The sequence below is a fragment of the Protopterus annectens genome, chromosome 11.part0 (assembly GCF_019279795.1).
Source record: "Protopterus annectens isolate FY-2018-M chromosome 11.part0, PAN1.0, whole genome shotgun sequence".
Taxonomy (NCBI): Eukaryota; Metazoa; Chordata; order Ceratodontiformes; family Protopteridae; genus Protopterus; species Protopterus annectens.
The window spans coordinates 950,815,864-950,830,622 of record NC_056745.1 but is presented as its reverse complement, the minus strand read 5'-3'; the positions used below and the strand labels follow the sequence as shown (position 1 = coordinate 950,830,622).

The 14,759-nt window shown below is 38.8% G+C and overlaps 1 protein-coding gene across 2 annotated transcripts in view; it reads left to right on the top strand.

The window, feature by feature from the left end:
• LOC122815653 (protein artemis-like) overlaps positions 1–14,759 on the top strand; it is a 934,783-nt gene that overhangs the window by 595,911 nt on the left and 324,113 nt on the right. For both annotated transcript variants that reach the window (XM_044088335.1, XM_044088334.1), the window contains exon 8: positions 11,631–11,771. In XM_044088335.1, coding sequence (XP_043944270.1) covers positions 11,631–11,771 — 141 coding nt within the window. The remainder of the gene's footprint in view (positions 1–11,630; positions 11,772–14,759) is intronic.

The following is a 14,759-nucleotide window of genomic DNA, read 5'->3' as shown; positions in this document are numbered from 1 at the left end:
AGGGGCAGAATTTGGGCAAGAGAGTGAAAAAGGTGCCTTCATGTCCATAACCGGACAGCCATTGCTAATTATTTACACAGTTCTGGTGGATATTGCACCCATGCGCAATTTCCATTTTTGCCTCTTAGTGTCAGTTAACAAATGTCCATGATTGTCCCATATTGGACATTTATTTATTTAACATTTGTTAACTGGGAAAGTCTTACTTGGAATAAAGACAATTTTCAGCAGAGGCCCAGGGAGAAAGGCTCCAGATGCATGTCTTTGTAACGTAGGAGGAAACCGGAGCACCCAGAGGAAATCCACACGAACACAGGGAGGACATGCAGACTCCACACAGAAGGCACCCCAGCCAAGAATCTAACTGGAGAACCTCTTGCTGTGAGGCGACAATGCTGCCATTGCACCACTGCGCCGTCCTGATTACCTAATTATCTATTTGCTGTTCAGGTACAGTCTGGAGTGGTGGTCATGTAATTAAGATTAATTCCTTATTCTGTGTGACAAGCTTACTATGTTCTGAAAGTATGTTAACTCTAGTTCCATTTGGTATGTGGCTTATTTTATAAGCTATGATTGCTTAGTGGTTAACTGCTCTGACTATAATGTACAGGGCCCTCGGTTCAAGACCGGCAAGGTCTTAAATTATTTTATTGGTAGAATGTAATGACACTTGGAAGTGTTGGTACTTGGTTCATTTGAGGTCATATCAATTTATTTCAGTGATTAGTTGGGATACTTTTAGGAACTGAAACTGCTGCACTATAAAATGGGTTCAGAAAACCCACTTATTGATGTATTTTTCTCAAAGGTTTGACAGTTCCCACAGCTGCAAATTTATGTTTAGTGTACCCATTTCAGTTTACATAAATTTATTTTTATTTATTTTATGTTTATTTATTTTATTTTACATTTGTTTACCGGGAAAGTCTGACTGGAACGAGGTCCATTTACAGCGGAAGCCCGGGGAGAAAAGCTCCACATCAAATATATACACTGGTAATTTTACAATCAAAATAATAAAATCTTACAATCAGTATAAAATTTACAATAGTTTTTTCCAAGCAAACTTAATTTAAACATAGTAGACCCTGGATGGCAGAAATTGGGAGAGAAAAACTCCAGAATTTACCAGTGCTATCAAAAGATGTATCACAGAAGACATAGCAATTTACACATAGTAGGCCATGTTTGGCAGTGTTTGGCAACAGTATTAAAGAGAAAGTGAGCAGTGAAGAGAGGAATGTAGGAAGAATTGGTGGAGAGCAGAAAAGCATTATGTGATGCAAGGACAGAGCCAGGATTGCAAGAGGTGTGACTTTTACTTTTTAAACAGTAAGATAGATGATGCAGAAGAGATTTTTTGGGGGAGGTTATTCCATTTCCTAGCGATTGTATGAGAGAAAAGAGCTTTCCCTGCATTATTGTTGATATTGGATATGCAGAGCCGGGTTTTGTTAGATGAGCGTAGTGGACGGTTTGCTGAATATTGGTTCAGTAGTTGGTTTAGGGCTGGAGTTTTGTGGGGATTGTTTAGTATGTTAAAGGTGAGCACTAGTTGGTGGTAACCGATTACTTGAGGGAGTTCTAACCCCTGTAGCTCCTTTAGGGCAAGACAGTGGTGGCTTCTAAAAGTGGAGTTATTTGCGAATTTTGCAATCTTATTGTAACAAGATTCTAATTTGTCTAGGTCTGTGTTCCTGATGTGGGTTAGGATTGGTGATGCATACAATAAGGTAGACAAAAGGTGGGTTTGGGCTAGGGTGATTTGTGCTTGGTCTGATAGGAAGTTTTTGTGTTTGTATAAAGTTCCTAGTTTATGTACTTTTTTAATGGTTTGAGAGATATGGACATCAAAATTACGGTCCTTATCTATTTCAACACCAAGTCGCTTAGTATGGGGGGAGGGAGAGATTGTGGTTCCATTTTTGGAGGGGATAGTGAAGGAAGCTGGTATTTGTCTGGATTTGTTGGGGGTGAAAAGAAGTAATTTGGTTTTGTTGGGGTTTAGAATTAGTTGGATATCAGTAATCCATTTTTCCACTGAACTGAAGGATTCTTTTGGGTTAGCTTTTGTAGAGTAGTTATGGATGGAGCTGAGCAGATTCGGGTTGAGTCATCTGCGTATTGTATCAGTGATGCATGCAGGGTGGAGGTATGTAGTTTGTTGGTGAAAATGGTGAATATTAGAGGCCCCAGTATTGATCCTTGTGGAACACCTATGGTAGAGGGTACTAGGGGTGCTAGTATACCTTGCCATTTGACTGACTGTTTTCTCTCAGAGAGGTAGTTTTTTGAACCAGGCAGTAGTGAAGGGGACATTGGACATGGTGGATAGTGTGTCTAAGTAGGTTATGTTGGGACCATGTCAAATGCCTTGGAGAGATCTAAGAATATGGCTGATACGAAGTTGTTGTTGTTTCTAAGTTGGTTAACCTGGTTGGTAAAGGAGAGAAGAGCAGTAGTTGTACTATGGTTTGGACGGAAGCCATGCTGTGTGAAGGAGAGGAGATTGTGAGATTAAAAAGTGCATCACTTGGGAGCTTGGAAAGGGGGATAAGATAGCAATGGGGCGGTAGTTTGATAGCTTATAGGAGTTGCTGCCTTTGCGTAGGGGAATAATATGACACTTTCCATAGTTGGGGGATGTAGGCTTCTTGTATGGGAGTGGTTTATAAGAATTGAGACAGGGTAGGCTAGGGACTCTGCAGCTAATTTTAGGAAATTAGTGGGTAGACCATCTGCTGCATGAGTGGTAGGTTTCAATTTTGAGAGTAGTTTAACTGTGGAGGTTGGTTCAGGTGACAGTGAAAAGGAAGATATAATATTGTTATCTATAATGGGGGTGTTTGTAGAGTCATTGTTAGAAAGCTGGGTGGACAATGACCAAATAGATTCTGTGAAGTGATAGTTAAATTGAGAAGCTATGCTGTCATTGTCAGTATTGGTGCTGGGAGTTGGGTGGTAGTTTTTCTGGGCTTCAGAAGGGAATTGATAGCTTGCCAGAACTTTTGAGGGTTTTTGGGATGTTTGTTTTGGATATGTAGGAAGTAGTTTTGTTTATCCAATTTTGTCTGTTTTTTGGCCTGATTCCAAAGTTGTTGATACTATTGTCTGTCTTGTATGGTATTATTCATTTTCCAGATTTTCCAGGCCTTGTCCCTAGCTTTTAGTAAGGCTTTTGTGGTTTTATTTAGCCAAGGGGCATAATTAACTTTAGTTCTAAGTTTCCTAATTGGAGCTACTGTATTTACAACTTTCATAAAAGTACTATTGAAGAACTCCACTGCCTGGTCTAATGCTAGAGTTTGTAGTGGGTGCCAGTTGCATTGTTGTAGCATGCTGTTAAGAATTTGTGGATTTAACTTGTGGTCATCTCTAGTTTCTTTATATAGTATGGGTTTGGGTATGTTTACCTGTTTACGAAGGAGGAATGTGGGGTAGTGGCCACTGAGTTCATCAGGCAGGCAGCCCACATGATAATTTTCTTTGGGGAAATTTAACAAAAGTCCAATTGAGTATGGAATGTTTTTTGGATCTTTTGTCAACCCTGGTGGGTTCTTCGATTAATTGTGAGAATCCAAATAAGCTAATATGGTTTGAGGGATTGTTGGAGTTGCAGGCTAGCCAGTCTAGGTTTAGGTCGCCTAACAGGATAGTTTCTTGGGGAAGGTTGGTTGTAGCCCATTGTAAAATTTCCTGTATTGTTGGAGAATTATTTCCTGGAGGAATATAACTGCAGAGGATGTTGATTCTCTTTTTGTTTTTGAGGGATATAATGGAGCCTAATAATTAAGTTGGGTAGTGGAGTTCTCAGAGGCTGGAGGTTGTGTGTTTTTAAATGCAATTGCACCTCCACCTCCCTTTTTGGCCTCTCTGTCTAGTCTTAGGATGTTATATCCTGAGGGGGGAGTATTTCTTCATTTTGGGTGGTGGGTTTTAGCCAGGTTTCAGTAATGGTTAGTATATCGGGAGTAGTGAGCTATGAATGCGTATAGGTCATGTAGTTTGGTGGATATACTTCTTGAGTTTAGATTAATAATAAGTAGATCTGAGTTCTGTTTGTGTGGGAGAATTTTGTTTTCTGGACCTGGGTTGGGGTGTATGTCTCCTGAGATTAGTAGATGTTTTTTAAGGAACAGACTGAGTTTTATGGCATATGCTAGGTCTGTATGTACTCTAGTTACTGTTTGTTTATTTAGAGGAAGTATGGTGTGTGGTTTGTATATATAAAATAATGAGCAATCATCAAATACTGTGGAACAGATTTCAATATCTTTGTGTGTAGGTGTGTGCGTGTAAATGTGTTATGTGGAAGGTATTGTTTAATGGTATGTTAGTGTATGTAGATGTGGTGTAGGCAAGAGTAGTGAGAGTTAGTAGTAGTATTGGTAGTATTCCCTGCATGATTTGTTTGGGTGGAGGTATTGTGTTTAGCAGTAATGTGATTTAGGTAAATAGGTTAGGTATGGTAGGGGTTGGATAGTAGGTTCAAGATTGGGTAATTGGGTAGGGAGTTTAGCCTGGGTGTGGTTGGGTGTAATTATAGGAGGATGCTGATTGGAATGGAGATTGGTCAGGTGAGCAGGGGATAGTACAAGTGTAGATGCACTGGGGGTGGGTGGGAATTGGGGGTAGGGTAGGGGAGCGGAGTGAGCCCGCAGGGCAAACGCAGTGAGGTAGAGCCCAGAAGTGAGGACTGTGAAAAGCTATCAGTAGCTGCAGCTCAGACACTTAAATTAGGGTTGAGTTGGAACTATGTAGTGCAGGCAATATTTATATTTGGGTTGGCCAGTCCAGGAGGGTAGATGGCGTTAGCATAGAATAGATGGGGAGAATCTGTGGAAATATAATAGTTGGGTAGAAAGTTTGGGAGAATAATACTGTATGATCAGTCTGCCGTGGTCTGTGCTGCCACCTAGTGGCAAGGAGAGATGGCAGACTGACGGATAGAGTAGTACTCCTATATTAATAAGGTATTATAAAACTAGAGGGGGGGGAGAGTGTCCAGCGAGTTGCGGAAGGCTGCTAACGCACACACAGGAAGTCAGACTAACAACTACTAGTACTATTTGTAGGATACAAGTAGGTTTTACATGGCTACACACAGTCACACTTCTTTAGAGTACATATGCCTTTTATTATGGCAGCATTCAATATATGTAATCATCATCCACTAATATAATTGTTTTTTTTTTTGTTTTTTTTTTCAAATCCTATTTCTGGGCTTGCTTGAACATCCATCTCTTTCCAGATCCATGTAATCCATCTAATGCAGGACCATTTTTCACTCTGTAATCTCTTAAGGTAGGGGGAGTGGCCGTCCTTTCCATGGAGAATTTACTTTGTCTTAGGGTTTGCGGCCAGCAGGGGAGTATGATAGATGGGAGTCTGGTGAGCCAGCATCCACAGTAGCTTTAGCATTTATTGTGTGCTCTAATCCCCTAGATCTATCAACTAGCTGTACTTTGCAGCCTACAGTGAAGGATGAGAGATACAGCCTTCTCTTTCTGTCCAGTTCTTCCAAGTGTACAAACTGTCAGTCTAATCCTGTTGGACTTTGGCACTGCCCAAGCCCTGTTCTCTGCACTTAAAAACTGACAGTGTACTTATAACCATTGAAACATACAGCTATTTCCAAATATAGCTTGCACATTTTTTGGAAGACCATTTTGGTACACCCAATGCATTAATTGCTGAATAATTGTGGTAATTTGGGTACCACATGATGGATTTTGTCTGTGTTTGGCTTCAGAAACTGTAAGTAACAGGGAAAAGAGGGTGTCAGAATGTAGGGCACATAGCTGGCCTTACAAAGTGAAGAGATGGTGTTTACCTCCTTCAGTTCTTTTTTATGCCGTTTCAGAGGCAGAGAAGTTTACTGTTCATGCTAAGTTTGTTTTCATTGTGAGACTGTATTGTTTGTATAGCAAACGGCTGTCTGTGTTTGTGATATTCTAGCTTAATCTACTGTATGCAGAGAGGAGAGAGGTTACAATCCTACTTTCACTGAGCTGTAAGGCTCGCTCACCTACCCCAGAGTAAATTCAACTATTTAGATTAACTTAAGCAACCCTTTGAAACAAGGCACTGGGCTATCTATTTTCTGAGGACATGACTTTTATAGTAAATTATGTGTGAAGGAGCAGCAGATAAAGCAGCTTTATTAAATAAAATTTCCACCTTCACTTGCAGTTTAAACTACATTACAAAATATCTTTTCTTCTGTACATTTAAATTGAACAAAATGACTGGGGTGACTTTCTTGGGGAGTGGCCTACCTGTGGGTGTGGGCCATAGGGGTGTTTCACGAGTAGGTGTGGGTGGGGATTAAGGGGCTCCTGAGCACTACTTTGCCTAGGGCACCATATCAGCTAAGGCCGGCCCTGGTAAGCAGCGTGTCATGTACTACATTTCTGCCTGTGGCAAAGTTTTTAATGCATTTCACTTTCATGAGTGAGAGTGACATAAGACTGCATCTTCCTTCATTCACCATTTGTTTTGCATAAAGGTACAAGGTCCCACCGAGTCTCTTCAGTGTCTTACTGAGTTAAAGAATCAAGCCAGAAGCTGAATTTGGCAAGTTGTATGATTCATTAATGCAAGACAGGTTTGTGTGTAGTGCTGGAAGTAATTGGACACGAGACCGATTGTGAAGATAATTAAATTGGACATCGACTCGTTTGACATGAGCAGTGATAATTAAAATAGTTAACTTAAGGATTTGATATGTGTAAAGTGGCTTGGGAGATGGAAAAGCATAAAACCGTACAAGTAGAGTAAAAGTAAGCAATGAAGTTTGGTAAGAATGAGAGTCAAGACAAATATGGTTAGTGAAAGCCTGCTGCAGTAGGAATGGCTGGAGCACATTACAACAAAATATACTGCTACTAGTAAAGTCTCAGAAGTTGTGGAACAAAACCATTTTACTAAAATGTATCAAAATAATATAATTAAATTATATTTGAAAATGCTTTGTGTGATTAAGGAAAAATAGGTTATTTGGGAGCATTGTCTGTGCTTATAATATGCCGTTTCAATTGTTTGCAGAATAAACCTACAGAAAAGCCACAAGCAGTAAATGAGTTGAAGCCTGTGAAGGGAACAGAATAAATAGAAGTTTGAAGTTTAGCCTAAAGTAAATTTAGACATCTGTTCAAACGTTTAAAGTACCACATCAGAAAGACAGCAACTTGAATTGGCTATTGGGCAAAGTTTACTTATGTGAGTGTCATATAAAAACAAAGGGTCAGAAAGTACTTGTATACCTGTTGTTCCTACACTCAAAAGTAAATTAACAAACATGAGACATTCCAAAAATGTTAATCAAAAGATTAACAGTATGGGCATATTAAACTATATGCAGAGATTAATATACCTAGGTTTACTCTCCATAAGTTGAGGGTGAACAAGAAAAATAAATGTAAGGTTCTGTTCCAGATATTTGATATTATGAATATACTATATTTTGTCACTTGACTTGTCAAAAGCTTGGAATTGTGAAAAGAACCAATGCGAATACAGAGTTAAAGTGCATATTAGACAATGTGCAGTTTGATAATTTACTTAACAATTTGAAAATGTTATTAGTTTGGGCTGTTTGCCAGGCATTTATTATATTCACAATGATGCTTTTAAGTTTCTGTTGTATTTTCCAGGGGAAGTTCATTAGCTTTACAGTCTAAAATATTAAGAAATGATTACAAATAAAAACCCAGTTCAGATGAACTAACAGGAAAACTTTATTCAAACTCTAAAGTGGGAAGTGCTTTTATCTACTAAAATGTGTAAGCGCTATTGACTTCATATCGATGCCAGAGTAACCGTGTTTCTTAACTGGTCATTGCTGACACTGAGTTACATTCCAGTAGTTTGAATTAAAGTAACTCCCATAGCCGGCTTTAGGCATAGGCCAACTAGGCAGCTGCCAAGGGCACCACTGTAGCAGGGGCACTTTTCCTGTGCTAATTTGTTTGTTTTGTAGTAAAGAAATAGTCCTGTATTCATTCAACATATTTTAAAAAAACTAAGATAAGAGCAAGACAAACTGAGAAGAGTAAAACAAACTAAGAAAAACAAAGAAAAAAAGTAATCTGGATGGTGTAGGTATACCAGGATGGGGGCAGAGTTGTGTGTTTGTGTGGGCTGCTGTGGAGCCCTTTTGCCTAGGGAACCAGTTGACCAAAGGCAAGCCCTGGTAACTCCCCACCCCTAAGATCAAAAGTGTGATGTACTTATGTGGGGGAGTTGTCACCATCCGCAAGTGTGGGAGATCAGTAAGAAATGATGGAGCTCACAGGCACTGATTCTGGCAACTGAATTAGAGATAGAAAGGATACTGTGGATTGGTCAGAGTGGGGAGGAGAGCTGAGCAATTTTTCCCAAGTGCTGGGCTTCAGCAGACCAAGTGGCTGAGACAGGTGGTATAGATGGGAGTTGTGCAGGAGGGGGTGGGGTTGGGAAACTATTTAAGTCTGTGTGGAGGGCAAAATTTGGGTGACTAGGAAAGGAGTGTAGTGAAGAAAGTTCTGCTTATAGAAAAACCCATTAGCTACTACTAGGATGTAGAAGTAAGCAGTATGTGATAAACTGAAATCAAATCCCATGTAGTAGTGCCAACTGTGTAAGTAAATGAGGTGAAGAGAGATTAACACCACCAAAACTCTAAACATTACCAAAACATCTATACAAAAAACACATAAACTAGCAAGACTAGAACTCAACCAGTTTCAGCCCCTTTGAGTTCAGCTCTGTGTGAGACACTTTCCACAACCTGGGGAGATTCTCAGTGTGGTGAGATTAGGAACAGGGAAAGAATATATGTGGAATGTTGAGAAGGGTTAAGAGACTGTTTTCAGTAAACAGGAGATTCAGCAAGAAAGTGGTTGCAAAAACGAGTGTCTGCCGAGTGAGACTGTAGTGTGATGGGGTGGAAGAATGCAGTGTGTCTGAGACTGCAGCATACAACAGTAGTCCAGGGTGGAAATAAAGTAGAGTGAGGGGTGGGCGTAGCACATTAGCGGGAAAGGTAAAAGTCCTCTTTCAGCTACATACTCTGAGTAATTCAGAGATAAGAATGCTTTCAGATGCAGCTTTGAAAGATTGGCCAGAGTAAAACTTTGTTTAAAAAAAAAATCACAGCCATACTTTTTGTTTTAAGAAGAAATATGCTATATACAATGTCTGATATTTAAAGCAGATAAAGTAATGGTATGTAATTAGCTTAGGAGAAAATTATTGGCAGGAGCATGAATTGCATGTGGTGGTTGTGAAATGTGGAGGAGGATCACATGATATGTTGTACTGGCCATGTGTAATTGCACAAGAAGAAGAAAAATAACTTGTTTGTGCAAAGTGTATCATAACTAGTCCAAGAGAAGATATGATTTCTTGGCAGGAATTTGATCGCATTTGGCAGTTGTGAAATGTGGGCAGGATGACATATGTTGTACTGGCCAGGGGTTTCAATACAAATGGTACACAAAGAAAGAAACTATTGTATGTGCAAAGTTTATTATACAGTAGTCCAAAAAAAAAGGTGGTTGGTTATTCAGTATTGGGAAAGACAATACAATAAAATTTGAGCAAATTTGTTTGAGATTAGAGATTGTGTGAGTACTTAATATGATGTTGACTACTATTCAAATTGTTCATAAGTCATAAAGTTGTAGAACGTAATTGTTGGTTTTATCAGTGCACTTAAAGCTGTTTTTGAGACACAGAGCTCGATTTCAAAAGACTTGCTCCCTAGTGTAAGTGACTTACTCCAGTGTAAGCCTGCCCTGATTCCAAACGTTTCCTGTGTAAATGATTTACTCCGGTGTAAGGCATATGTATAAAGCAGATTCCAAAAGACTTGTACTGGCAGGGAAAATTACTTATTCTAATGGATGCACCAGAATTAGTCACTTACACCAAGAGCAAGTAGTTTGGAATCGGTGCAGTTCTACTCCAACATAAGTCACTTACACTAAGTTCAAGTTAAGTATTTTGGAATCTGGCCCATAGAAAACTTGAAGTTGTCAGTGGTAATGGTTCACATTATGTGGGTTCAAAATTTAAGAAATTTTCTCTGCATCGAGAGCTTCAACATGTGATCTTACTTGAAGTATCTGTAGAAAATGGTCAAGTCAGGAGGCCAATTCAAGCTGTGAAAAATCCCATGAATAAAGTTTAGAACATTTATATTGCTGTCTTAGCTGTTTCCTGTGCCCAGTGTGTTTAGTGTTTGACTCCTCCTGCCTTAATGTGCCTTCTGTGTGACTCTGAGGAAGTAACCTAACCAGAGAGTGCTCCCAAGTTGCTTAAAAAAGATAGTTTAACAAGTGGCTTACCTTGTCAACAAATGGAATAAAACAAAATATAAAATGCACATTTAGCTTTGTTGAAATATAGAAATGCTCCCTTGCAAGGTATGTATAGTCACCCGCTGCCATTAGAGTATAAAGTAAAGAGTAGGTTGTCAACCTCGACTTGCTTATGTTATTCTGAAAATTTCTAGTACAAGAAAGGACTGGATGCAAAACAATTTATGCAGAGCTTTCCCTGTCGCAAAACAGCAAAACATGCATCTTTTATGAAAGGGTGGGGGTAGAAATAGAGTGCAGCAAAATTACACAGGAAATTGGCCTGAAGACATGCTATTAATCAGAATAAGCATACAAGATCTTTTACTGTATTAAAGATGGGCAGCTGCTGAGGGAAAAGTGATATTTGTTCAAAATAAATGCTGAAAAGGGACTGTGATGAGTGACGGACTTGTAATCAAGAAACTCCAGTCAAGAGGTATGTCGAGAAGTGTCCAGAAAGACACCTAAGAGAGTCTTAGAGGCATTACATTACTTGAATCTGCAATAGATGATCCAAAGAGTCCATCTAAATACAGAACACCCTGATAGACTGAGGGGGGAAACCTAAGAAGCTGGCTGATGTCTGGGTGGGGCATGCCCCTGTATATGTACACACACACACACACACACACACACACACACGCACACATATTGAGTATGATTGAGTATATCAGTTGAGGGAGTGAACTAAGCACAGAAGAGGATCTCAGTTGTAAACTTATTTAGAGAGCTCTGGTACAGAATGTTCCGTGAGCAGAGTTTACCAGGGGAAGAAAACCCTGCTAAGGCGAATCCGTTTCTGCGTCTGCCTTAATGGAACTTAGAAGCTAGGAGAATGTGTTTCTGACTAGTGAAATTTGGAAACTAGGACAATGTGTATCTCTACCGCAGAGTTTCAGAGAGGGAAGAAGAACTTACTTGCCAACTGCTGGAAGAGTATATTTATGCTCCTGTGAGTTTTTTGCTGTAGTGAAACCCCAGGTGTAAACTAAATCTGTGCATTTGTGGAAATAACCTCAACTAATATATGTTCTTGCCTGTAGCAAAAGGTCTTGGAACTACAAGCTTTGATTTTGTTGTGCGTTATACTTTGGAACTGTGTGCAAATATTGAGTAAGAATCTGGTACATAATTTATTTGCTTATCAAACTAAACTATAAAGCGATTGGTTTGTTTTGATTCTTTATTGTGTGTAAATTATAATTTCTGTAACAGGCCTCTCTGAATTTATATACACTTGGATAAAAACCCTGTTTTTATGTTTTTTTTCTTTTTTTTAAGGAACAGTGTTTACAAGGGATTACAGAGCTGGTACAAAGCTGGATCTCCAACAGCCCATACCATGTTGTGTGGCTTAACTGTAAGGCAGCCTATGGGTACGAGTATTTGTTCACAAACCTTAGTGACGAGTTTGGGATCAAGGTGGGTAGCTTATTTTTCTCAGAGTAATGCAGCCAGACATAAAGTTGTATTACCCTACTTACACCTTGCTTGGTAAATTAAAAGTATTATAGATACATACGCATTTCAATGTTTTGCCTCACACTTCTAAAAGCTAGAGTGCTCTGGAATGCCTTGAAGTTGAAAATCATTCTCATGACATCTTATTTTCAAATATTTATTTATTTATTTATAAGATTAATATTATAATATTATAAATAAGATTAATAAGTGACTTACAGTGTACAGGGTGAGATGTTCTGAGTCAGAGGGGGGAAAAACATGAAATTATTATATATCCGAATCCAAGAATATGTATTTGGGTGAATAACTGGCAGTCCCTTCCCATTATGTTAAACTGTGATATACCACCACTGAATACGTGTTGCTAAAATTCACTTTCACCGAATGTTGGCCATACCTTTTTCTCCACTGTTGTGAGACTGTGGAGTTGGTATATAATAGTCAGGATTTTTCGGGGTACTTTTATTTATAGATTTTTACTTCAGTCTGTTACCATAAATCCATCATAAGCTAGGTGCCAGTCCAAGCTGAAGTGAGTTAGTATTAATTCATGTGGTAGTTAATTATCAGCCATTAGAGGATTCTTTAGTAATTTTGTGGGCATCAGGAGGTATATAATGACACTTTGATAATTTACTCTCAGCATGGTTAAGTCAAGTGAGATTAATATTCACTTAATAGAGTCAAATTCAGGGAGCTGTTAGAAGATGAAAAAATAGGTGTGTGTGTATCATCAATTATAGCAATGCCGCCCGGTCCTTTGTGCACTGTCGGATCTAAAAATATAGTAATTATTTGGAGTTACACACAATTCGGGTATATGTGATTTTAACTATATTTCAAAGATACCAGGAATGTCTGGGTTGTAGTAAGAGTCATGCATGGAGTTAGTTTATTGCAGATGCTGCAGGATTCTGTGTGTAGTTATAAGTGATTGTGGGTAGATACACTTCGGATGAGAGTGAGAGAGATGAGGAGAACATTTGTTGCAGGCTGGCCAGGGTTGGGGTGCAGCTTAGCAGTGAACCCTTGATGTATCAGATATGAGAAAGTTCAGATGTTGGAAGTACTTGGATGGGCTGCCTTTAGAGTAGATCCACAAGGAGATTGTGTCTTTAGTTTGTTTCATGGATATATAATGTCCAAAAAGTTCTGACAATATGTTGTATGGTTCTGGTATGGGAAATCTTAAGTGAGTGGTTTGTGTCTGCTTAGATAAAATATATATTTTTTGCTGGTTTAGGTGCAGTATTATATTAAGGTGACAAATGTGATATGATTTTGGATGTTTATTTTCTAAGGGGACATTTAGGCAGTAGCTGATTGATATTGCAAATAAAATCATAACTATTCATAATTTTTGGGTGGAATAGTTATTTAATAGAGTTTAATGTACTATGTTTTATGGGGTAATACCTTACAATATTATATACTGCTGCATCCAGGGGAATTTCTATGCTGATATTGGAAAATATTAGACATTAATTTTATAGGAGCATTTATGATTAATATATGTGTAGTAATGGTGGTTCAGAAGATTTTGTATATCTGAAATCCTGTTTCACACCAACGTTAGTAATATGAAAGAACATTTCACTGCTTATAGTCTACATAGGCATCCCAGTCATAGTGAAACAAATTTGTATCAAAATAATTTTGTTTGTATTTAAGCAAGATAGAGTAATCTGTTCCACTAGTACTCCAAGGTACTCCTGCAACAAGTAGTTTAGCTGTGTGATTTTTACAAGCCTTCAAGGAAGGTATAAAGTAATCATCAAATTCCATGTTAGAAACTGAAGATAACATTTCTGTTTTACTTTTACCATAGAGAGCAACTCTAAATTGTACTACAGGAAGGACCTTTAAGGAATGTTTTATTTAAGCAGACATATAGACATATTAGAACTTACAAGTTTTAATTGGGCTATTAGAAGGAAACTGTACTTGCAGAAGATTACAGCATGATAACCATACAAGGGGCAGGACTTCCACAGAGTCATATCTCAGATATACCACTCAAGGAGGTCCAGTGTGAATTCTGAGAATATTTGAGGTAAAACAGATTCCGTTTCATATGAACTCAGTGGACTAATTCAGCAGTGTCTTACACGAGGCATTGACCAGTTGAGAAGCAGACATTCGGTGGCTAAGGACACCACTGATTTAGATTAACTGAATCATGATTTCCACAGCTTTTGACAGTGACTGTATTTATGTACCAGATAGAGTACAAGTAATTATCAGTCCTGACCTGTTTCATGACCGTGTACAAGAGACTGTTGGACAGACTAGAATTAGTGCCAGAGTTGAGAACATTGCAAAAGGTGAGAGGATCTTCCCAGTATCTAGTACAATCTATAGACTTGGTGAAGTTTGTGGCAGTGGCTCTGAACCTTCACATTAATGAACTCTGAGACTGTATTTTACCTCAATACATTGTTAAATAGCTTTAAAGTAAAAAAAGGTGTACTGTGGTGGCGGTGCATATAGCTTCATAAAAGCAAGACCACATGCTCCAGAAAGTGACTTTGTATGTACACAGTAGGCCCCTGTCTGCTTCATCATTGCTCAGGCAACATTCTGTCTGTGCTAATAGTAAAGTGCTGTCTAGGTGAGTTTTGCCAAAGTATGTAACAGATGAGTAATGGGGAGTATTAGTACGTTATTTCTTCAAAGATCAGTAGTTCTAAAACACTGACAAATCTGATGTTATCTTAGTCAGCATTCCTCACGTTAGGGTCTAGGATCCGATATTGGATCTGAGCCAGTATACACAGAAAAACAGCTTGGCTCAAGCTTCTCCTCTCCCATAGTACTCTGCTGCTCTCTAACCCCTTAGATCTCATTTGCCGCTTCAGCAAGATAGAAGCAGATTGCTCAGCTCCTCTTAGTAGTGTTTATTCGTGGAACTTGTGTTTGGGTTAATTCCTTTGTCTCAGACTACTC